At 40.1% G+C, this 24,964-nt stretch overlaps 1 protein-coding gene across 7 annotated transcripts in view; it reads left to right on the forward strand.

Annotated features, from left to right (window-relative positions):
* Positions 1-21,067, forward strand: part of ELAVL2 (ELAV like RNA binding protein 2) — a 199,766-nt gene extending 178,699 nt beyond the window's left edge. For 5 of the 7 annotated variants that reach the window (XM_056847803.1, XM_056847801.1, XM_056847804.1 and 2 more), the window contains 4 exons: positions 1,120-1,273; positions 4,443-4,668; positions 16,511-16,549; positions 18,557-21,067. In XM_056847803.1, coding sequence (XP_056703781.1) covers positions 1,120-1,273; positions 4,443-4,668; positions 16,511-16,549; positions 18,557-18,887 — 750 coding nt within the window. In that variant the 3' untranslated portion in view covers positions 18,888-21,067. The remainder of the gene's footprint in view (positions 1-1,119; positions 1,274-4,442; positions 4,669-16,510; positions 16,550-18,556) is intronic. The other 2 variants (XM_056847805.1, XM_056847806.1) reach the window with 1 other exon arrangement.
* The last annotated feature ends 3,897 nt before the right edge of the window (positions 21,068-24,964 follow it).

Below are 24,964 nucleotides of genomic sequence, written 5' to 3' on the forward strand. Positions count from 1 at the left end.
AAAGGATACACTTATGTAGTTGAATCTCACATTCCTCTTATGCATTGTTCTGCAAAAAGTGCTCACCAGGTTGCCAGGGGTGAGGATGCTTTCCTCTTGATTGCGCTTAAGGGCAAAGGATATTGCAACATTGTGCCTTTTACTGTGTCATAGGTCTAGGCTTGCAGTCAATTTTACTTTCATTTTCAACCCCATGCTGTCTTGTACGTCAAAGCAACTTTACTTGTCTTTCGGGCCTCTCTATTTCCCTTACCTTCTCAGTAAAAAAAGAGACTGAGAGAAGACACAATACCACTATGAAAATCACCCACCTCCTTTCTTTGTTCTATGTAGCACATACTAATTCTTAGTACAAAGCTTTTTCCCGTCCATTGGCCAAAAGGAGAATTTAACCACAGATTTTTTTCCCTTACTGTGCTCTCAGTAATACTTCTACCTGAAGATGCCAGATACTGAACTTGGGAGTCTTCTGCATATAAAGCATGTATTCTACCACTAGGCTATTGTTCTTCCTGCTCTATCTTTAAAAAAAGGCTCTTCTATGATTACTTGCTTAGTCTTTAAAATTCCACAGACTTCCTTCATCTTAGGAAAACTGGTTAGTTGTCCTTTAATTCTTTGGGACAGGAATTTAAGCATGGTAAATGTGACTGCTGATACATTGTGCTTATAATGAGCTCTAATATTACACAGCATATACATTTCAGGCTGTAAACAAATCTTCAGATGTAAAGAAGTTATGGATTGACCCAAATGTCTTTTTAGTAATTTAATTTGTGTTAAAATGTTATACTTGACAAAGGTTAAAAAAATTGAAATGGCAAAGGAGTTGAAGTTACAAAATTAACCACAGCTTAAAAGTAGAAACCCTTTCATGTATTCATTTAGATTAATCCTTAAGTTTAGAGAATGCTTTCCTTTTTGTAATACGGTATACTATTCTGTTAGGCTAGGAATTATCTTGTGAGTGGGTTTTGTTGTGCTTTTTTTGTATGAAACTGTGGTGGGGGCTGTACTTCAAGGGGCTAGTAGAAAATAACTTGGTTACCAGACCCAACCACAACTTGTAGCCTGCTGGTATGTGGTCTGATGAAACCTTCATTTTTCTTCCTTCTACAGGTTTCCTATGCGCGACCAAGCTCAGCTTCCATTAGAGATGCTAATCTGTATGTCAGTGGTCTCCCAAAAACTATGACCCAGAAAGAACTAGAACAGCTATTCTCCCAATATGGACGTATTATTACTTCCCGTATTCTCGTTGACCAAGTCACCGGTAAGTAGACAGGTGCTCTGCACTGTCTCTCTCACTTTTTCAGTCTGGTAGGTTGTGAAATATTCCTCCTTCCAATACGGCAGTCTTGCCTCCAGAACATATCAAAGGTATATGTGGGCCAGAAAATACAATTTTCTGCTGGAATTGTTCATAAATATGCATGGATGAAAATAGATTGTGCAGTGTAGTCAGTCAGCCTGAGTCATTTCCACCTTGAAGGTGCGGGTTTGAAGCCTGTTTCATGCCTTGTAATAAGTTTACAGCTGCTATAATCTTCATTTTCAAGCTATGGAGTGAAAATAGTTCCTGTGCTCCTTATAAAATAATAATAAACAGCTTCCCCCCGCCCCAAATAAAAACGCACAATCTTATGCAGAAGTGCTCAGCTGTTCTCTCGGGCTAAGATTATACAAAATCCAAGCTGGTAATTGCTACTAAGACTTTTAAAAAGTTGTATTATACTGCTGAAGAATATGAACTGTAAAATCCAGAGAAAAACAAATCCCATGAGTTTTTTTAAACCAGAAAGTCATATTGTTTTGGTACATTAAGATTGAATAGTTCATTTTTATTAAGCTCATTTTTGGCTTTTGAAGCTGCAAAATTGAGTGCATTGCTCAAACCTTCTCTTTGTGATGCCATATACCTGAATGTAGTAGACAAATCTGTTGAAGACTGAAGCACCCTACAGCACTACTAGAAATTTAGGAATCTTATTTCCCTTCATATTTCCACATCTGGAATGCTCCCTTGATTCCCCCACCATCACACACTTGATAGTATTTGCTTCAAACGAACATAATTTCAGACGTGCCACTGCAAATTTCTTGGCTTCTTGCCTTGATAAAGCAAAGGTGAGCTTCATGCAGAAGCAGGCTTCTGCGGAGGAATCTCATTTGTGATCAAGAATTATATATATGTTTACCAATAACAGCTAATTCTAGGAAGGTCAGACTAATATGACTTGATATTTTTGGTGCTGAAAAGTTTACCAGTACTTATTAATACGTTATATTAAAAATATGAAGTCCTGTCCAGATCTTTGGAGAGATTCCCTTAACTATTTCACAGTTAAAACTCTGAACTATTACTGAAATTTTCTCTGAGTTTGTAAAGCAGTAATTTCAAAAGGAACACAAACAAAAATAACGTTTGTAAAATGGAGGACAGTTTCCTCTTAAGCACTTCTTCTGCTGAATCCTGTGCCTCCTTTCGGTTTTTAAAAACAATGCAGGGATTCATTAGGAGAGCAAGTGAGTTTGATTTAAGCAGGCTTAGGTAGGTTTACATAGGGATCATATGCCAATGAACACACTCAAGCATGTTTTATGTATTTATTAAAATGTATATCTCACCTTTTCTTGTGGTTCAAGAATAGCTTTAAACATTTTTAGTTTAAAAAAAAAATGCCAAATCTCTCCCCTCCCAAAAAAGATGTTTTCCAACTCCCTCAAAAGCCTTGGCAAAGAGGCATATAATGAGGTAGATCAGATCAGATAGTTTATTTGCGGCCCTTGGCCAGATAAAACAAGATACATGGACTAAAATGGTCTTACCGACAAAGGTTTACAGTCCTAGTCTTAAGTCACTTAAAAAATAAAAATAATAAAATAAATAACATCCGAGTTACATCTGCCATTTGGACTAAGAGACTACTCTGTGGCAACGAATTGTCCTTGCAGCCGTACAAAATTTGGTTCTTGAGAGGTGATTGAGGGATTATCTCCTTGTAGGAGCTTTTCTATCTTTTCTCTTTCCCTGACGGGTCCCATTCTCAGTATGAGGGGCTCAATAAACTTAGAAAGGGGTATAGTGTAATAGTTACAGTTCAGGAGAACATGTTCAGTGGTTCTAAATCCCCGGATTTGCAGGGGCATAGTCTCTCTGTCCTTGGTATCTTCTTGAATTTCCTCCCTAACATAGCAGAGGGTAAGGCTGCACACCTAGCCAAGGTAAAAGCCCTCCTATATTTGTTTATCTCTAAGTAACGGAGATAGGCTGCCGGTGCAAGGATAAATTTGGAGTGGGGAGGAGCCATAAATAGGGGCACTCTTGCCAGATCTACTTGTCGCTCAATATCTTTAACTCTTTGGTTTATAGTTGACAGCTTGATCCCACCCTAACTGAAGTAGTGCTAGGGGGGTAAAACCCAGGTTATTTAGTTTGTCTTCAATGGCTATTATCCACTTTGACCTAAAGGTATCACAAAGAATCAGTGGAAGAAAACCGTTGGGGTTGAAATTAATTTTCAGCCAGAGATAAAGCGAGGACAAGACAACCCTTGCCTCCACCTTCATCATGCCAGTTTCTAAACGGATCATAGCATTTGATACACATCTTGGCAATTGCAGGGCAGCTCTAAGAAACTTGGATTGCACTCGTTCCATGGGAATAAGACGTGAGGGTGGAGAGTCAAGTTGGTTCCATATAACATTTGTACTAAAGTTTTCGCCTAAAAAAGTTTAAGGGCAGCTGGAATATAGTGTGCCCCTTTGGTCCGGAGAAAATTTATTATTGAATGGGCTGATCTTTCCCGTAAATTGGCAACATAGGTATTATGGGCCAGCTTGGAGCCAGATGCCTGGATTGTCGTTCCAAGATATTTGACTTGGGTTACCTGTTCCAACCTATGGCCATTTAGGCTCCACCTCCTATAATTAGGGTGATTGCCAAAAGCCATTATTTTTGTCATAATTAATAGTCAGGCGTTCCTTCTCACAGAACGTTCCCACTCTCACTAGCGCCCTCCTTAGGCCAACTGGGGTTCTTGAAAGAAGTACTGCGTCATCGGCATAGAGCAGAATATGAATATGCCTGTCCGCTAATTTAGGTGGATGTAAATCCGGTGCGTTCAAGGAACTGACTATGTTATTTATATAGTAGGCAAATAGGGGGGCCATATAATGAGGTATATGAAAGTTTTTCTGTTGGTAGGTTGGGAAATAAGAATTATTTTGCAATTGGATATCCTGGTTGTATTAAAATAATTAAGGAAATTTGCTCACAAGGCCCAGTTTAAATACATCAGGTGGGTAACGTAGGTGGTACCTCTCCTGAGTTGGGCCGTCTGCATCACACATGCCATGCCTTGAAAACTGAGGCCCTGTTTTGACCTGGTATAAGTTTTGGAAGTGAGTGATGGAACCCTGTGCTTTGTACTTCCATGCAGGAGTTTCAAGGGGTGTGGGCTTCATACGATTCGACAAAAGGATTGAGGCAGAAGAAGCCATCAAAGGCTTGAATGGGCAGAAACCTCCAGGTGCCACAGAACCAATCACTGTTAAGTTTGCCAACAATCCAAGCCAAAAAACCAATCAGGCCATCCTTTCCCAGCTGTACCAGTCTCCAAACAGAAGGTATCCGGGACCTCTAGCTCAGCAGGCTCAACGTTTTAGGTAGGTGGTGATATATTGAAGTTTCTGGGATTTCCTTGGGGCCTGCTTGTGCTTTTCCTGATGAGAGTTGTGTTTCCTGTTATGAGAGCATTGTTGGTTTTCTAAGCGTTTCAGCATTGAAAAGGCATAACAGTCAGTACTTATTTAAAAGCACTGCCATCTGTTGGCAGCTATAAAAAGACAAAAGGTTTTAAGCAGCTAATTAGTAACACCTAAACAATAGGAGAAACTTTTTCCCCAATTTGCAGCATGTTTGAAATTATTTGCAATGTTGTAAAAATAATATCTTAAGTTTATACTTGCTCGGACAACTTTCGTAACCATGTGATCTCCCATAACTAAAATTTTGTCTGTTTACTGGTTTCAGACTGTTCTGGGGCATATTTCTCATTCTGCCCTTTTTTGTAATATAAAATATATTTGGTGGGGGGAAAGTGGTCTGGTTTGTGGGGCTGTGACACAGTGCATGTAGCCGTGTGTGTTTCTCTGATATTTTATTGTGCTGAAAAGGACAAATGGTGTGAATTGAAGCAAATACTGCGTTAATCTACAATCATGATCTGATTGGAGCTTTTTGAATTGGTTTAGTGCCTTTTATGAGATGCTATTTTGTATGTATTTGCTAGTACAAACTTGATGCTGGTTTGCATCACATTTGTCCAGCTGGAATTTTTTTTAAATGCTGAATAGAAAGGACTTGAAGGACTGGCCATCTTTGGGAGACATTGGCATTCTCAGGTGAAAAAGTATGAATTTTAAAACCAGAATTTAAATGCTAAATAAAATGTGTCCTGTTAAGAAGCTGGTCAATAGCAGACTTTACTAAATAACAAACTTTACTAAATCCAGGCAACTTCTGATGGCGATTTATAAAAGCATTCACTTAACTTCCTATGTGAGCAGGAAGAGACAGTTGTCTTTATTCAGTATTCAGTGGAATTCCTGTTCATTTTCTTGAGCATCTTTTTTTTTGTTACTCTTATCAAACTGCTGAATACTGAATAAGAGTAGACTTGCCCTTTCTCCATAGGCAGTCTGCCTGCTCCAGTAGTCAGTGCCAGAGCAGAGGTAGCACTGCTCAGAAGAGGAATCCCAGAATGCTCTGTGTCTGATGTTAAGGTCATTGGGGAGTTGCTGCACTAGCATGAAAGAGGTAAATAAACTCTTGTGGAAATGACAAATGCTAGGGCACACAATATCATGTGACCTTTGAAGTCCCTGAGCAGTCTTTATTCAAGTTACACTGGTCCGGTTCTCCCCTATATCATCTGCGGTCTTGCAGACTGTGAGTGATGTTCATCAGGCTGGGAATAAGGACAGCTGAATCTGAAGGAGTGTATGGTGTGCAAGTTTAGATTGTGAAAACTTGGTAGTCTTCACAATCTAAATAAATTGGTACAGGTTGAGTACCCCTTATCCAGACTGCTTGGGACCAGATGTGGTCCATATTTCGGATCTTTCCGTATATTGGAATACTTTGGAATTTTTGCATGTACTTAATGAGATATCTTGGAGATGGGACCTGAATTCATTTAAGTTTTATATACACTTTACACACTTTAAACAGTATTTTAATAATTTTGTGTACATTGAACTATCAGAAAGCAAAGATGTAACTGTCTCACCAGAATACCTGAATCAGCTGTTAAACAAGAGCAACAACAAACTAACTAACAGCAGCAGGCTTTCAGTTTCCACCTATGATACAGTGTACACTATATTTTATTTTTTTAGGTGAGAGGAAAGTTTGAAAGCAGGCAGCTTGGATCTGCCTGCATGCTGGCTTGAAGGGTCAGGTTTTTGGATTCGTCTTCATATGGCACGTCTGGATAAGGGATACCGGTACTCTACCTGTATGAATTCAAAGTGCTGCTGCCATAAATCTGGTATAGCTAATATAAACCAAAAAGGCTTCACTGGATTAACATCTCTCTCTTTTTTTGTTTTTAACCTGAATGTTGATTTGACTCCTAGAGCATCTGTTCTGTGCCCCCTTGTAGTTCTTTAATGAAATCTTAAGAAGTCTGTGTAGTTGGTTCCTGGCTCTTGTGAAGTCACTGCAACCCAATCTGTTTAGCTAGAAACAAGTTGCAGTTTCAGCGGGGCTTACTTCTTGCCAAACAAGTTTCAGAATGGCAGCCTGGATCTTAAAAATCCTCAGTGTTTCCATTCTGACTCACGGTTGTGGTTTATATTCATGTCAAGTAGCCTGGAATTGTTCGAGGGGGACTGCCTCCATTCAACATTACTTAGTAGGATTGCAGTTTGTTGGCACATTTCCAATATAGAAAACCATGGGAAATAATAACTCTCATAAGCCACCTAGTGTTAGTGATTGGGTCTTTTTTTTAACCTTCAGCATTGTTAGGTCAGTACGTGCTAGTGTGTGCTGGAAGCCTCAAAATATGGCTTGAGGGGCTGTATGTACAACTCATTCTATGTGCCTGACATGGGAAGTATGTAAAGGTTTTTCCTAATGTTAGGGATGGGGCAAAGCACAACATTTCTTTGCTGTGACACCCCAGTGGCCAGATGTCGCTTGCACATGCAAAGCTGTTTATAGAACATTGCCTGAATTCCTTAAAGAACTAGTGCAGCTCCTGCAGTCAATGCCATTAGTATTGATAACCAGTCACACAAGTTGAGTGATGCATCAGTTGCACAGCCAATTAGTAGTCTGTGTTTCTGATGACATACTACTCTGCTCACTTTACAGGCGGGCATTCTAAATGATGCACGCAAGCCTGGAAGGAGGCCATATCAAAACAGAGAAGTTGTATTGTTCCGTATGTTCAGGAGGGTGCCAGAATCCTGACAGCAGAGAGACATGTTTATTTTGCAAGAATTTTCACAGGCTTTGGACTCTGGAAATATCTTTCAATGTCTTGCTGTTACTTCTAAAGTAAGGCTAGATTATGCTAGTAGCTTTAATTTGACTGCAAGTTTCTAAGTATGGGCCTGAACCCAGGTGTGTGTTTTGCATACAACAGTATTCAATGATGTTCCCACAGTACATTCAATGATGTTCCCACAGTACAAGTGACTAGAACACTTGACTTTCTATGTATTTGTATCACTTGGTACTATTCAATACATTGTTTAAGCTCCAGTCTAATCATGAAGAGAGCCAGCGTGGTATAGTGGTTAAGAGCAGTGGTTTGGAGTGGTGGAGTCTGATCTGGAGAACCGGGTTTGATTCCCCACTCCTCCACATGAGCGGCGGAGGCTAAACTGGTGGACTGGATTCGTTTCCCCACTCCTACACACGAAACCAGCTGGGTGACCTTGGGCAAGTCATACTCTCAGCCTCACCCGCCTCACGGTGTCTGTTGTGGGGAAGGGAAGGGTAAGAGTAAGCCGGTTTGATTCTGCCTTAAGTGGTAGAGAAAGTGGGCATATAAAAACCAACTCTTCTTCTTCATCATCCTTTTTCGTGTTAGTGAGACTTCCTAACCCAGAGTATATATTGGCATTAGGGACTCTAAATCTGAACTGTATTGACCACTTCAAATAGAAGAATCTATTTTGTGTGCACAACCATGGTTTAAGTTTATGCTTACACACCTACCGCAGATCCAGCTGTAGAAATATTAAGCCCAACTATCCAAAAGAGCTATCCATTCATACTACTCTAAACAGTACTTTAATACCAACCTGGAATCCTAGTGCTAAACACTAGCTTTTTGTTTGAGAGGAGGACATTTTGGCACCTTTGGGTACTCCCCATCTTCCTAGGAGGCAGGAACTAGATTGCTCTTTCCACCCCTGATGGGGAGGGGAGTGCCCACCCTTTTCAGTTCTTCTCCTGCCACCTCAGAGAGTTTGTGGATTCTTTGAGCTTCGTGGGACACCAATTCTCCTTGGTTAGATTGCAAAATCTTTCCCTTTTGTTTGCCTAACCTTCCTCATTAAAATTATTTGTCTTCTCCACCACCCAGGCTTTACAGCTTTAAACAAAAGCGATTTGGGTAGTTAGTGTGTCTCCCCCTTCCTTCCCTCCCCAACCCATAATTAGCAGATTGTTATGTCATCAATGGACACAGCCACTGATGTTTCAGATGCAGCGTATCTTCAGGAGGAGAGCTTGTGACTATTCTACCTGGCCATCAAAGCAGGAGGGCCCTGCATAAACCTCAGGACGGAGCTGTAAGCTGGAAAGTGCTTCAAATGAGTGAGGGAGGCCAAGAGCAAATTGGCAGGAAAACCCCGGTTCATTATAAAATGCAGTGGGGAAGGCCTAACTCCCTAGAGAAGGCCTCTGCATCCAGAGGACAAGCACCTGGAGGGGTAAGTGAGCAGGAAGTTCCTGCAGAAGGCCATAGACAGAAACTTAATCGGAGATTGTTAGTTTCCTCCTTCCTTCCAATCTTGGTAGGAGGAATTTGTTAACATGCAAATTGAAGGGGAAAAAATTCCAATAAGCCCAAGCAGACCTCCAGAAAAAGGCACGGTGAGGCTAGCAAGCAAGCTCTCCGGGCCGCCCCTGACCCGCAGCCTAAAAGACGAGCGACTCAGGCTGCCGGAATACTGGACACCAGCAATCCCCCTGCATCGCCGACCAAGGCAGCACATACGGGACATCCCTCTGCTTCAAGCAGACATTCCATCCCTTCCTCTTACAGACTAGAAGAAGAATATTCATTCACAGATTCTAAGCACTTCAATTATGAATCTGATAGAGAGGATGGGGAATTATCAGAGGATGATCCTCCTCAACAAAATCAGCAGTCTAAAAGACTATTTACATTGGAGCAACTACTCTACTCTACAAGGCCCTTAAAATCCTTCAGCTCTCTCCTCCCAAAGTCCAACAACCTGAGGACACCGAGGAGGAGGAGGATGGGGCCCTAGAAGTCTTCTCTAGTCCCAGGGAACTAGGATGTGCTTTCCTTTTCCCAGGTTCTTTAAGCAGGAAATTAAGGAGGAGTGGGCTGCCCCATCATTTCAGCTTTCACATGTGGAGCAGGCTAAAAGAATGTATGCCTTCTCTCCTAAATAATCCATCCTTTTCCAGTAGTTGATGCTCTGGTAGTCAGCTTGGCATCATTAGTAGCACTTCCTAAAGAAGGGGAAGGCAAACTGAAGGACACTGCTAACAGGAGGAGTGAGGCAGTGCTATGCAAATCACACGAAGCCATGGCTCTGTCTATCAGAGCAGCAGCTGCAAATTCTCTTATGGCCAGGGCTTCTAGTATGTGGCTCCGAAAGTTGTTAAGAGAGTTCTGTGAGTTGAACAAGAAGGTCCTAGCCTCCCTTCATAGGATGGAAAGAGCAGCCATCTTCAGGGCTGATGCCAGTCTGGACTCCATGAAATTCTCAGCAAGGGCTATGGCGTCCAATGTGGTGGTGTGTCAGCACCTCTGGCTAAAGTCCTGAGTGGTGGATATGCTCTCTAAATCTAATGTGTCCACATGGCTGTTCCTTGGAGGCAAGCTCTTTGGGTGTACAGTCTAGATGACATCCTCATAGACACAAAGGACAAGAAAAAGGCTATGCCTTTCACCTACAAATGAGATGACAAATGACCCAATTCTCGCCCTTTTGGCTCAATTAAACCTTACCCAGGTTCAGAGGAGACTTCAGAAGAAATTCCTGGAACAAGTCAAGACAGCCCTATTACTCCAGTCATCAGTCCAGATCTGCTGGACAGTCAGCTGGAATCAACAAGACTGCAAAGCAGCAAAACCAACAATCCTGATGTCAGGACAATTCTGGTGGGGGGAAGACTCCAGCAATTTCAGGCAGTTTGGCTGAGATCTACCTCCAACATTTCCAAATAAAAATGGAGACTGGAGAGAGGTCTTAGATTGAAAATTCTTGAACATATTGTGAGGTACCAATGCTTCAAGATGGAAACATTGAGAACTATAGCAGAATCTCTACAGAAGGGAGAGTTTATGACATCGATAAACTTAACAGAGGCATATCTCCATGTACCGATTTTCCCAGTACACTGTCGTTTCTTGAGGTTCACCTTTGGAAAGCTCAATTTCCAATACAAGGCTATGCCTTTCGGTCTGACATCTGCTCCCAGAATATTTACGAAGCTTCTTGCTCCATTAGTAGCTCACCTGAGGACCCAGGGAATCCATGTGCATCCCTACTTGAACAACCTGCTAATCAGGTCACCCTCTTACACAAGAGGTCACCCTCTTACACCCTCTTGCTAGAAATCACCATACAGTGTCTCACAGATTACGGGTTCCTAATAAATAGCTAGAAGAGTAAGTTGTCTCTATCACATTCAATACTCCACCTGGGGGGCAATCATAGACTCTCAACAGGGCAGCCTATTTTTACCTCTGGAAAAGGCACAGAAAATAGTGAAAAAACAGAAGAATTCAGATGGTAAAGTAATTGGACTTTCTGATGCTAACTCAATTACATGGTTCAATGATTTCAGCGATCAATTCTGTGCCATGGGCAAGGGCCCACTTTTGAGAATTACAGTGGTTGATACTTCTGAATTAAAGACAGATCGCCCTCAAACAACATGTCAGACTGAATGTACCCCATTCCCTGAATAAGGATATTTTCTGGTGGATGATCAAGAAACATCTCTTCTGGTCAGCAGACATACAGATTACTATGGATGCAAGCCTAGTGGGTTGGGGAGCCCATTGCTCACTGGGACATGTACAGGGCACATGAACCAAAATTGAATCCAAGCACAGCATAAATTTCCTGGAGTTAAGTCCGCTTAGCCCTACTACACTTTCAAGAGAAAATAAAAAAACATGAATGTCTGCATAAGAACAAACAACAAAACAGCCAAAGCAGGACACATTCAAGGCTCGTTAAACATCCAAGCAGACTGGCTAAGTAGAAGCCAGCTGGATCCAGGAGAGTGGACACGCAACCTAGAACTATTTTAACAGATAGTGAGTTATTTCAGTTGCCCACAAGTAGATCTGTTTGTACAAGAGACAATGCCAAGGGAGCAAGAGTCTTCTCCCGATTCATGTGCCCTCAAGCAGAACAAGTGGATGCCCTGACGGCTCCATGGCCGACAGGTCTCCTTTATGCCTTCCCTCCAATTGCAGCCATTCCCTCCGAACATGCTAATGCACAACCAGACCCTTCATGGTTGCATCTGGGTGCCTGGAAGTTGAATGACAGACATTGCTAGCTCAAGGTTTTTCTGAGCAGGTGGGTCAGACAATGTTATCTGCATCTAGACCATCTATGTCACATCTATATGATTACATGTGGGTGAGATGGTGTAGGAGGAAGCAGTGCCAACCACAGTGAGTCTTCCACAGATACTTATATTCTTACAAGATGGTTTCTATCAACATCTTAGACCACACACCATATGTAGACAAGTAGCTGCCCTGGCTTCAGTCATTCCAAGTATAGATGGCTTTCCCATTTCCAGGCATCTAGCAGTTAAACGCTTCCTTAAGGATGTATCAATATCCAACCCACCTGCAATTCTAAGGTTCTCTATGTGGAGACTTCATGTAGTGCTGCAAGCTCTGTCTAATCCACCATTTGAACCACTGTGAGAAGTTTTTCTGAAGTTTCTGACACTTAAAGTATTGTTCCTAGTGACAATTATGTCAGCAAGAAGACTATCCAAACTGGGATCACTGTCTGTCTCTAAGGGACTGTATGTCTTCCATAAAGACATGGTGGTACTACGTCTAGATCCTACATTGATATCTAAGATGAATTCAGTCTTACACAGGAATTATTCTTACCATCCTTCTGTCCTAGTCCATCACATCCAAAACCAACCGGAAAGTCAGAGGCCTTGTTCATCTCTTATCACCCAGTAGTGCGGGGCAAAAGTTTCTTTCAGCAGGTGGCTGAAAGAATGCATATCAATAGCCTACTCATCGCAAGGCCTTGTCCCACTTGAAGGAATCATGGCACATTCTGACAGAAGTGCACCTATCACAGCAGCCTTCCATACAAATACTTCAGTGGAAGACATATGCAAAGTATCCAAGTCAACATTTATCAGGCATTACAAGATGGACACGGTGGCAGCAGCAGATGCATCCTTTGGCCGAAGGTTGATGCAGCAGGTGGTGTAAACAGGCCTATGTTTTTGGTTGGCAGTCAGAACCCTCCCATGGGATGTCTTGCTTTGTAACAACCCAAAGGTGCCAGGATGTCCTCCTCCTCTCAAATGAAAATGGAACATTGGACATACTGTGAAGGTTCTTTTTGTTTGAGAGTGAGGACGACATCCAGGACCCACCCAAGCCTTTTTTGGATTTTTTGTCCCCGGTGGTGGGGGCACCATCTGCCAACAGGGACGTTAGTTTGTGAAATTTGCACTGTTTTTTCTCTGTTTCCTACAGTAGTACTTGTTCCTGTTAAGGTTTAAGTTTTGTTCTCCTGACCAAGTTATTTCAGAAGGGTGGGATGGAAGAAGGCTCAAGGCACACAGAGTAGTCTCTTTAGGAGCTGTGGAAGCCTCCGAACTGAAGAGGCCGGGTACTCTCCTCCCCTTCAGGTGTGGAAAGAGCAATCTAGTTCCTGCCTCCTAGGATGATGGGAAGAGGAGTACCCAGAGGTGCTCCTCGCTTTCAAACAAAAGAAACCTTCACTGTAAGTCCAATGTTCTGTGTCTCTTACTTCAATGCCTTAATTGGGTAGAAAGGCAACATACACATTTTGTAAATAATAAATATACACACACAGCCTTAAATAACACATGTTAACAGCAATTCAATTTTATAGCTTGCTGAAAATATTCAAAAGGGGATGAGAATTCTCTGAAGCGATACCTGGATTTTATTTGTGAAAAAAGGGACAATCTGGTGGTGGTCTACATTCACTCTGTTGGTACTTTGTGAAACTATCACTTTATATATTCCTTCAACCTTGCCACTCCTTCCTCACCAGTGGTAGTCTCCTGTTCCTGCTTTGCTTACTAAAATAATTCTGAGCAGCCAATACATAGATTGTTCAGGGATACAGAGGAATATGTCTGTGTACTGCAGTAAGTAGTCTTTTCAAATGTAGCATCTTCAGTACCTTTCTTGCTTGCTGAACTTAAGCAGTATTTTTCATAAATGTGCATTTTGGATTACACATAGAAAAACGAGTAGTTGAACTTAATTGGAGTGGCTATAGAAGTATCTAATGCCAACTTACTATGGTGTAGTGGTGATTGAAAGGATGTATGAATATGTTTCACTTGGTGGTTAAAGAAAGGTAAAATGAGCATTCAGTCAGTTCTCTTCAAATATTCTCTCCAAATAAGCTTACATGTGTGTTATAGTGAATGACTTGTATCTATTTCTGCCAGAAATTTCATTGATAGAAGGGATCTATGTCATGGAGCAAAACTTCCTGTCCTGTCCTCCTGCTGAAGCCCCAAGTGCCTCCTGAAAAGTTGTTCCTGGGGGTCAATGGACCCTCAGGAAAAATATGGGAAGTGGAGGTCTGCAGAGGAAGGGGGGAATCAGCAAAAAAACCCCCAAAAACCCACCCCTCTGGAAACCATCGATGGATTCAGGCCAATGTCCAAAATTTGATGCAACTTGGCGTTCAAATTTTGTGAATATCAAATTGCCAGCCGTTATTTGTTGTATATCCCATCATTAAGTAGGAATATCATCCACATTTATTTCCCAAAGAAGAAGCATTAACAATTGCTATTGAATTGTCATTCTTCACATTTTAGACGTATGCTGTAACATGTACACAGAATTTTTTTCAGCATTTCCCAAAAGATTGCTACTTGTGCTGTGTGCACTCATCCCAACTTTTCTTCTGTTTTTTTGTATGTTTAAAACCCTCCATGACTGGAGGAGACAGTGAGAAGATGCCTCTCTCAGACTACTTTCAGAGTCTTTAAAAATTCTGACTGAAGGCATAGAAAATTATTTTTTAGTTACTGCATCCATCCCATGGGAATTTTTCATAGTCACAACTTTTCACTAGGCATGTTTTTTTTAAATTTATATATTCCGTTGACTGATGTGCTTAACATAAATCTTCTACTTGCTTCAATGAAAGTGTGCATTGGGTGATGCATAATAGGTACTGGAAGATTATGCAAACTGTCTTTCTACAACCTTTTTCTAAATTGACTGTATGGGTTGTTGTGGTATTTAATTGAGGATTTGTTATGCAGGTACACCTCATTGTTTCCTTTAGTGTTAAGGGAGGTGGCAATCCCTATGCTAGTTAACCCCTTTCTCTAAACTCCATCCCAAGCTAGCACTAACAGTATCTTGCTTTGTCGAAGGCTTTCACGGTCAGAGTTCATTGGTTCTAGTAGGTTATCTGTTTCGCCCATAGCTGTGGGCGAAACGTCAGGAAAGAAAATACCAAGACCACGGTCACACAACCTGGATAACCTACTAGAACTGATGAGTATCTCGCTTGTTTAGCTCTGAAGCCTATCTTCTGGTCAGGCTCTTCTTTCACCTTCTCTGTATCTTGAAGACCCTGGCACCCATATGAAGGTAATGATTTCTCACTGGTCAGGATTGCTCATTGAAGATGTTGGAGTAAGGATACCAGGATGCTGCACCAAGAAAACTCCACCTTGTCTTCAGCTAGACCCTCTGAGGCTCTTCTTCCTCCAGTCTCAGCTCCTTTTTCTGATCAGACAGCTCTTCCTTTTCTGTCTTCTTCTTCAGCTCTTTTTGTTGCTTCCACCAACAACTGTTGAGGCTTCTCTCTTCACACACCATAGCTGACTCTCTCTAATCAGGTTCAGGCTGATCTTTTGTTTTGTTTTTATCCTGACAAACCTTGCAACCAATTAAAGTTCGCTGTCAGGCTCCCACCTCATTGGCCATTGAAGGTGGTTAAGTCATCCACAACATGCCCACTCAGAAGTGATACCTTTGAACCTTTTTTTCCCATATAAATATGAAAGAGACTCACTGAAAACCTCAGAAAAAGCCACTCCCTTGGTAACAGTAATTAGGCAGTATCTCCTCAGGCCACCCATGCTTTGTACCTCTCTTTCTCTTTGAGAGAATTACTTCACATTTTGTCATTTCATTAGGTTTTGTTAACGTTTATACAGAAATATTACTTACACTCTTTACGCATACTCGCATACATCTTACTCTGTGATGAGGATACATGAGTGTATTTGGTCAGAGTTTGTTTAGTGGTGGATAAGGAGGAGCCAGCATTAACCTATATACCAATCCTGTATCAGCATACAATCACTCACTTTGCATAGGTTCATGTTTTACAGTAAGTTAAAATACAATCTGCCAAATTGGCATTGCTGTTTTAAAGGTTATGTTGGTAGAATGTTCTTAAGTCTTAATACTGCTGGTAGTAAATCAAGAGTGTGTATAATATTTTTAAACCTTAAAGGGGAACTGGTGCAGGAACAAGTAATAGATATCAAGAAAGCACCTAATCATTATCAGAAATTTTGGCAAATTGGGTTCACCACACTGTATTTTAGAAAAGAGATATATTATGATACCCAGATGACTTTTTAATTGTGGAGTGGCTATATAGACAAAATTGTTTAGTGCATCTATTAAAGGGGGATACCTTTTGTCACTAAAAAAAATGACTTCATCTTCCAGAAAGGATTCTTGTGTGCAATTCATCCTTTGAATTATTTTAACTTTGGGCATCATATCATTTGTAACATGCCTAATTATATTGAAAACCTTGTGTTATATCCTACCAAGACAGAGATCTTAAATATAAATAGCTAGTGGAAGGGTAATTGTGACTGGCTGTGTGGAAATATACCAGCTCCATGTGTCAAAGGGTAGGTAATGAATGTTTGTACAACTGTAGCCATGTAAACTTGTTCCATGAAACTTATTTGAGACATATTAGCAATTTGACAAGGGTAAATCTGAAGACTGAACCTTTTACTAAATGTGTTTTGCAGGTTGGACAATCTGCTCAATATGGCTTATGGAGTAAAGAGGTAATGAGGATTTGTGTTAGGTCCATAACACCTAATCTTCCTAATGAATGCTTGAATTGAAAGTATATTGGAGTATTTTTTTAAAAGAAAAACATTTACGTTGAGTTTTGCGTGCATGTTTGGACATTACACAAAGCCATTTCATTTGAGTGAACACTTGTCACTTCCTTCCCTTGTCATCAGTTGTTAGCGTTATTTTTAACACTGTTCGTTTGCTGACCACTGTTTACATTAAAAATTTCATGATCTCTTTCATATTGTATCAGTCTAGCATTTTGAAAGACCAAAGAGCCTTTTTGCACAGTTGAAGTAGTGTGTTAAGTGGCTCAGTGGTAGAGCATCTGCTTGGCATGCAGAAGGTCCCAGGTTCAATCCCCGGCATCTCCAGTTAAGGGACTGGACAAGTAGTGATGTGAAAGACCTCTGCCTGAAACCCTGGAGAGCCGCTGCCAGTCTGAGTAGACAATACTGACTTTGATGGACTGAGGGTCTGATTCAGTATAAGGCAGCTTCATGTGTTCATGTGTTCATGTGTCAAGTGGCATTTTAGTGTGTTTGAAACAACATAGCAAGCACCTTTCAGCTCCAATAGTGTATTATCAGATCTATATGCAGTGGATGATGAGGGGGAATGGGCCTGCCAGAATAATGGTAATACGTGCATATAATACTTTAGAATATTCACATGCACTTGTGAATCATATACAGTCCTGTAGTGTAACACAGTAGCCCTGTTCACAAGTTACAGTGAATACATATGCAATCTGTACATGCCTGATTTTTTCTTCATATGGATTTAGTAATTCTCATTTTACATCAGTGAACTTGGAGCTGAATGTGTGATTTAAACCCCACATTTATCTAGGTAATGGTCTCATTACAAATAGTTCATTTATAAAGTGAACATGTGTTGGCTGTTTCTTACAAACAGGTGTAAGCACTTACATGCAGGTTGTGCATGCATTCACTGTAACACGTGAAAAGGGCTAGTGTGAATTCCATATTGCAAATGGGAGCCAGAAGTTAGGAGAACAAGTGAATTCCTTATGGCCTGTTCATGATTTCTCCTGCTTACACTCTTAATCACTTTCTTTTACTGGCAAGATTGGTCACTGCAGCTGCTTCCCCAGTTGAATCTGTCTGGATTTGTAGGTGCATACTGCCTCCAAAGAATGGAACTGTATATAAGATACACGAGGAAGATGCTGGTTTTTATTCTTAAGTAACCACATTCCATAGACTACACCAATCGCTATTGACCAAACATATGACAGCCAAAGCAAACCTGTATCTTAGAATATGTCACTCCCCACACAAAAAGACTGCAGGCAAAGGCATCTGGAACAGTAACTCATGTAGAGACCGCAGTGACAGCTTTTGAGGGCAGTTAGCTCTGGTGTGCATCTCTCAATATGGGGTATGATTGTAAAATTAAGCTGTTTCTAATGCAGTAAGAGTTACTTGACCCAAAGTCTTGTTTAAAGGAAACCTGCTCTGAGGCACATGGGAGCCTTAATCTACTTCTCATAGCTTATTGATAGTTTACTGCATTTTTCCCCAGCCCTTCTTCCAGGGAGTTTAGGGGGATGATTGTCCCCTTCCCAGTCTGTCCTAACAACAGCCCTGAGAGTATGAACTGGCCCAGGATCACCCAGTGAAGTTCTTGGCTAGGGATTCAAACCTGGGTGTCTAGTCTGACATTAATTTCTCTATTCCACTGTTGCACTATAGCCATGAATGCAACAGTGCCTGGGGTAAATGCCGGTTTTCCTGCTTTCCATGCTGAGAAAATTTAGTCACTTCTAACAAAATTAGGAAAGATGAGCATATTGCACAAAATGGCTCTGTGCACATGTGCAAAATTTAATTGTGCAGAAAGGGTCTTGGTTTAACAATCAGCATGTTGTTATTGGAAGGGAATAGACTGCATCCTTAAATTCATTGCTGGAACTAAAAAAGCTTTGTGTTTCTTTTGTGTTCCCCACCCACCCCACCCCCGTTGGTTAGTAGGTTTTCTCCAATGACCATTGATGGAATGACCAGTTTGGCTGGGATCAATATCCCGGGACATGCGGGAACAGGATGGTGCATTTTTGTATACAATTTAGCTCCTGATGCGGACGAGAGCATTCTGTGGCAAATGTTTGGACCCTTCGGCGCTGTGACCAACGTCAAGGTCATCCGTGACTTCAACACAAACAAGTGCAAAGGTTTTGGATTTGTGACTATGACAAACTATGATGAGGCAGCCATGGCAATAGCCAGCCTGAATGGATACCGCCTTGGAGACAGAGTTTTGCAGGTCTCTTTTAAAACAAACAAAACGCACAAAGCCTAATGAGTTGCCCTCAGCCCAATTTATATTTGAAAACTATTCAACAAAGGCAAGTTAAAAAAGAAACTTTATACATTAGTAAATGTCTTTGTAAGTCAGTGTTGAGATGGGGGGGATAAAAAAACGACTAGCATCCTAAGAAATATGCGAGATTTTTTATTGCTAGTATTTGAATTAAAACTTCTTAAATATCTTATGTTTGAATATGGACAAGAGGTACAGGGTTTTTACCTGTAACAATGCATTCTATTGCCTTCTTTGAAGAAGGCGGACCTTTTAAAATGTTTGCGCTAAGGGAAGAAATTTCTTTTACACGACTGCCTTGAACCTGTGAGTAGATATTGAGGCTTTGTGTTATAATCTTTAAGTTGGTTGTTTTGAGTTTCTTTCGGTTTACACTTTACTGCCTTGCTGTTTAGTCTGTTCAAGAAAAGTGTTTTTGAAGTTTACATTTTTATTTATAAAGTTTAAAAGTATTTATTTTGTAGTTATGATTTGGGTTTGGGGAAGGGGGGTGGTGCATTATAAAAGCTTATTGTAAGATTACTGGAGAACTTTTCGTAAAGCAGTACCTTGCCAAAGAGATAAGAGCCTCTTTGATGTGGGTTTAAAAAAAAACAAAGCATCTATTTTTATAAAAAAGAGAAAATTTGGAGAAACTTTTTACAGGTCCTGGAACAAATATTTTGACTTGAATACTTTGAGAAATCTCTTCATATGACACCTAGTGAGCTTTTAAAACTTACCAGGAAATTTGCAGTGGTTGGGGGAAAAACTTTAGAGAGATTTATGATGTAGAAATTCTTTAGAGATCTTTGTTATTCAAGAAGTGGAATCACTGGGAAAGCACTGCTGGTTTTGCTTTTGTAATCGTTGGTGCAGTCTCTGAACATCCTGGTTACTATGTGATAAGTGGCTCACGTTAACTTGTGATTTTGAAACAAAAGAAAAAAACATTTACGAGTATATAAGAGCAGGCAAGAAATTTAAATTAACTGAGATGGGGGAAAAATCTGTTCTTCCTATAGAATTCCCTTCAGATAGAGCTCATGGTGTTTAGTGATGTACTTGCAGTATTGTTTGAAGAATTGTTTTGTCTTAAAGAAAAAAAAAGACGTTTGCACATGGTTTGCTTAATAGCAGACCAGGAAGAAGCAGTCTTGCGTTGGATATATTTGAAGGTATTTTGAAAGTTACGTTCAAGGCTAACACCTGAGCTTTGTGTAATGTAAATAAGATCTTGCGTTTATGAACCTCTTTTCAGCTACTATTTTGGGTTTTCTTCTGTATTTTGTTTCCTTTATTTAACATGCCAAGTGATGTTCAGATTTTGAATGTTTTTGTATTTTTTTTCTTTGTAAATGGCATTAACATTGTTACTTGAGGTCTGCTTATTCATTTTTGTTGTCCTGGGGACTTGAATTTACAGTGTATCAGATACGTTGCAAATTTTGTCTGTAGATAGTCTAGCTTCAGCTGTTTATGGTGATGCTACATTTTTGTTTATAAATATGTTTGTGGTAAAAAAAATGAGTATAACCATAGGTTTTGAACAAATTCCTTACATTTTTCATACCAGAATCATAAATACCTGTATGCTATTGAAATTTAACTTTGTATGACGCTTAAATCACTTATTTGGGGAAATAATAAAAGTCTTTACCATGTATGGAAGAAATTTAAGGTCAAAAAAGTACAGATATTTTCTGATTAGCATCTAGCTTATAATAAATTTTTAAAAAGCTGAAGGCTGCTGTGCCTTCCCCAGGATGCACTGATACAACTATATAGTTACGTCCTGCTTTTTGTATAAACTGAGATGCTCATACGCTTCCCCTTAGAACAAGCAATGTGCTATGCATTAACATACTTGTACATGATCTTTGCAGTTGCTTTTTTTGATTCTTTTTTTTTTAAATTGTAGTTATAAAATTTCAGTCTAGTACAGTACATATACTGTGGGAGAATAAAGTGTGCTAAAGTGACAAGCGACGTTTCATGCTGGACCCACTCAATGCTACTTAAAAATCAATTGGCTTCCTGACACATGCTTGTTTTAGGTGCATTGAAAAACTATTGTGCATTTAAACAATTTTTCAGAAAACAAAGGGTTCCATTGTGGGGGTGGGTGGGGGAGAACCGAATCTGCATTCTTTGCTACTATATATTACTGTAGCAAAAAAAACAACTGGGGGGGCATTGATGAAGAAGGCATGTGTCTCGGGCTTCACTTTGCACTGTTTATCAGAGCACTTAATAAAATGTAAGGCTGGTATTTATTTGAAGTTGTACAGTATGACTTAATTCACATCTGTTGGAGTAGAAAAAATATATTCTGTTGAGTATTTAAAAAGAGGCTGTACATGTTTTCTTTTGTGTTTGGATCCTTTGTACTTTTTCATGTTCAGTACATCAATAAACAAAGTTGAAGGGAAAGAAGTGTGTGTTTCACAGGTCTTTAGAATTTTTTGTTGGTTTGTTTGGAGTGGGCTTCCACATTGGGGTGGGGGTTTAAAGTTTTTCCTACATGTTTTTAGAGCCACTTCAAGCTCTGAAATTAGTACACTGGTTGGAGCCACCACTAAAAAAGCATTCAGCAACAATCAGTTATCTCTGGAGGTCAATTTTTCAGGAAAGGTTGCATGATGAACTAGTAAAGTTAATGGATCTCAAGGAGTAAGGGGTGTTACTTTTTGTGCTCCATACTTCTCTCAGCAGCAAGAAGTTCTGGAGGCTGCAATGTAGACATCTTTTTTTTCCTCTGAAGAGACTACTGAAAACTATTGTGCCTTTGGGGCAGATGGTTTGCAAATGTACATGTTGAGTAGATGGGAAACACACATTTATAACAAACATCACCCTATTGCCTCAATATCTTGAGAGATACGTATGCCAACCAGAAATGTTTTGCTAGGCTTTCCTTCTTTAATAGGCTCTGAATTCTACTTCTACGTTTTCACATTCAAATATTTTCTTCAGATGTCACTTCCACAGGTAGAACACTGGACTCTGCCTCAATTTTGGCATGTAGGCATGAATTTCCTTCCCAGCTCTGAAGATGCCTTGGTGTTTGTTATTAATGAAAAGCGGCTTTGATAAATCAGTCAGTGTTGCGGTGGTTGCTATGTTAGCCCCAAAGGATAGAAAAGCTAAAGTAGACAATTTTTATTTGTTAAAGATCCACTTGGAGTATTACTCAGTTGTGTATATATGAGGTGTATAATTGTTGTGTAGGTTTGCAGCACTATATCAGAATCAAAAGTAGTCATGTGAGTCACACCTTCTTTGCAGGTAACATCAAAAGCACCATCTGGGCACAAAAATGTTGATATAAATTGCCTTTTGTTACATAAATCCAGTCTCAAATGCTTATTGGTCCTGATCCACTAGTATTTATGATGGAAAATCGCTTAAACTAGAATTGGAATACCTTGTTACTAAAAGTTTTCTTGCCTTGACCTCGATAACCCAGGCTAGCCTAATCTCCTCAGATCTCAGAAGCTAAGCTGGGTTGCATCTGGTTAGTATTTGGATGGGAGACCACCAAGGAAGTCCAGGGTTACTATGCAGAGGACGGCAATGGCAAGCCAGCTCTGAAAGTCTCTTGCCTTGAAACCTCTACAAGGTGGTCATGTCAGCTGTGACTTGATGGCAGAAAAAGGCCAAAAAAAAGCAGCTTTCTGGCCTTACCCTGACAGATGGACCTTGGAATGGAGGAGGAGAATAGTTCTACCTAGCCATTACACTCTAGGTAAGTGTTTGTGGGGGTTATACGGGTCTCAGAGGTTTAGAAACAACACTTCAGAAACAGAAGCAAGGTTCAGACAACCCTGAGGATCTCCATGAAGAATCTGGACAAACTGTCCAGCACGGTAATTGTTAGCCTCCCAAACCCTGGGACTTAGCAACTACCTTGAAGGTAGTGTCCAACAAGCCAGCCAAACACTATCGATGGATACAGGACAAGCAATTCTCACACTTATGGATTAGAAAATATTTATTTATGAAGATCTAAACACTCATGAGTTGCATGAGTTTATCTTCCTTTTAGAAAAGTAAGCCTACTATGTCAATTACACACTGGAGGTTTTGCCTTGGATTTGCTACTCTCCAGATGCACATTTTCTCCACCCGAATTCTCAAACCTCAAAAATAAGCCCCCCGTGCAGAGTTTTGAGCATTCGGATGGGGAAAATGTGCATCTAGAGAGCTGCAAATCCAAGGCAAAACCTCCAGTGCGTAAATGACCCTAGTTGCACTACAGTGTTCTTTCTAGGTGTTTTTAAGTACACTAGCTTTTAAAACTCATGCTTGAACATATATGTCATGTGCCTGGTAAGTTCTGTGTAGTCCTGATGCCCTGCCTTGAGTTCTGAGATGCCCAGGAGAAAGGCTGGTATATAAATATTTTAGATAAATAACTAAACTGCTGGATAAAACTTCCAGCAATCAAGGAATGGAAGATATTCTGTTCCTTCTCCTGCCATATATTTAGCAGAAACTGAATACATGATACAAACATGAGAGATCGCACACATCTTTACCTGACCTGCACACTTCATACAAGTAGCATTTCATGGTACAGTCTCACCAGTGCTGGGAACCTGAGGTTGGGTAAAAGGAAAATATTTTTTATAAATTTAATTTATTGGAAGTGCTATGTAAAGGTTAAAAATATTTTAAAAACATTAAAATAGAACAATGGCATATCCTAAGGTTGTGGTTACAGATGTCAACCTTAGGATATGCCATTGTACTATTTTAATATTTTTAAAATATTTTTAACTTTTATATAGCGTTTCCAATAAATTATATTTATATATATTATATATATATATATATATATATATATATATTAGGTTGGGTCTTATTCCCCTCTTTTTTCTTCCACTACAGTCTCACCAGTGGTCACTACATTTGCATGTGGCTAATGTTGCTTGGGCCAATGCTACCTAGTGGACTGAAATTCTGGCCTTTTTAGAACATCACAAATAACTGAGCTAAACATTTAACATTATCACAATTTGTTTGATATTTAGAAGTAGTAAGGAGCAGTTGTTTAAACAAGGTTTCTTGCACTTATGTTTGTCTACTTTGTATGGTTACAAGTGCGAATTTAAATTTCCTCTGATTTCTTGCTTAACATCAGTTGTACAAGCAGAATGTGTATTTCAGAGCATTCGTTTAGAAAGGTTCTCACAATCATCTGTATCAGTGCTTAGCATTCGTAAGAGATAATGTAACATTTACCAGTGTCTACTTTCAAAATCTATCTCAGTGTTTCAGGAATTCTGAAAACTCTAAGCTTGTGGCAAGTTCTAATTGTATCAGCTTTTCAGGTGTAAGATAGCATGCCAAAAGTCAATCAGGGCTGATTGCAAGTGTGGTTGCAATTTGTACATGGCCACCTGATTCTAGGCTTATCTAAATTCCTGAACAGGATGTATATTTTCCCCTCTAAGGAGGTCGTGGTGGCACGTACATAGAAATTCTTCCCTTGTCGCTTGCAACAGGCTTGTGTTGTAAGTTATGTTACACAACTGGCCCAAGATCACCCAGTGAGTTCCACAGCTGAGTACGGTTTGAACTTTGGTCTCCTCAGTTCAGATTTAGCACTATGCACAGGGCATCATGCTGGCTCTTCTAGGTGATATTTTCTGTTACCCATGACGTACTTTGGTAATTTCCCACTAGTTTTTCATTAACAGGTTCTGCCAGGGAGACCATATATGTACCACTGAATTTATTTTAGGTAAAATTTGTTGAGTATGTAGTCAGTGCCTGTATTTGTAGATATAACGCTAGCTCTTTGCAAATCAGAGATGCACTGCCTCCCCCATTCCTTTGTCAGGTCCCACCTTGAATCGTGCTTTTGCAACTATATGGGTATAGGCCATCATTCATGTTAACCAAGTGTTTTTTTTTTCCTTAAGAGTTTACCAATTTAGTTCAAACTCTGCTTCAAAGTCTATTTAAGATGGGAGCTCTGGTTATGATTTATTTAGTGACAAGTCTCCATCAGTGCAGATACAATCATGGCTAAGGCTAAGAGAGGCTAGGAGAGGGAAATTTGCATGGGA

The sequence above is a fragment of the Euleptes europaea genome, chromosome 4 (assembly GCF_029931775.1).
Source record: "Euleptes europaea isolate rEulEur1 chromosome 4, rEulEur1.hap1, whole genome shotgun sequence".
NCBI lineage: Eukaryota > Metazoa > Chordata > Lepidosauria > Squamata > Sphaerodactylidae > Euleptes > Euleptes europaea.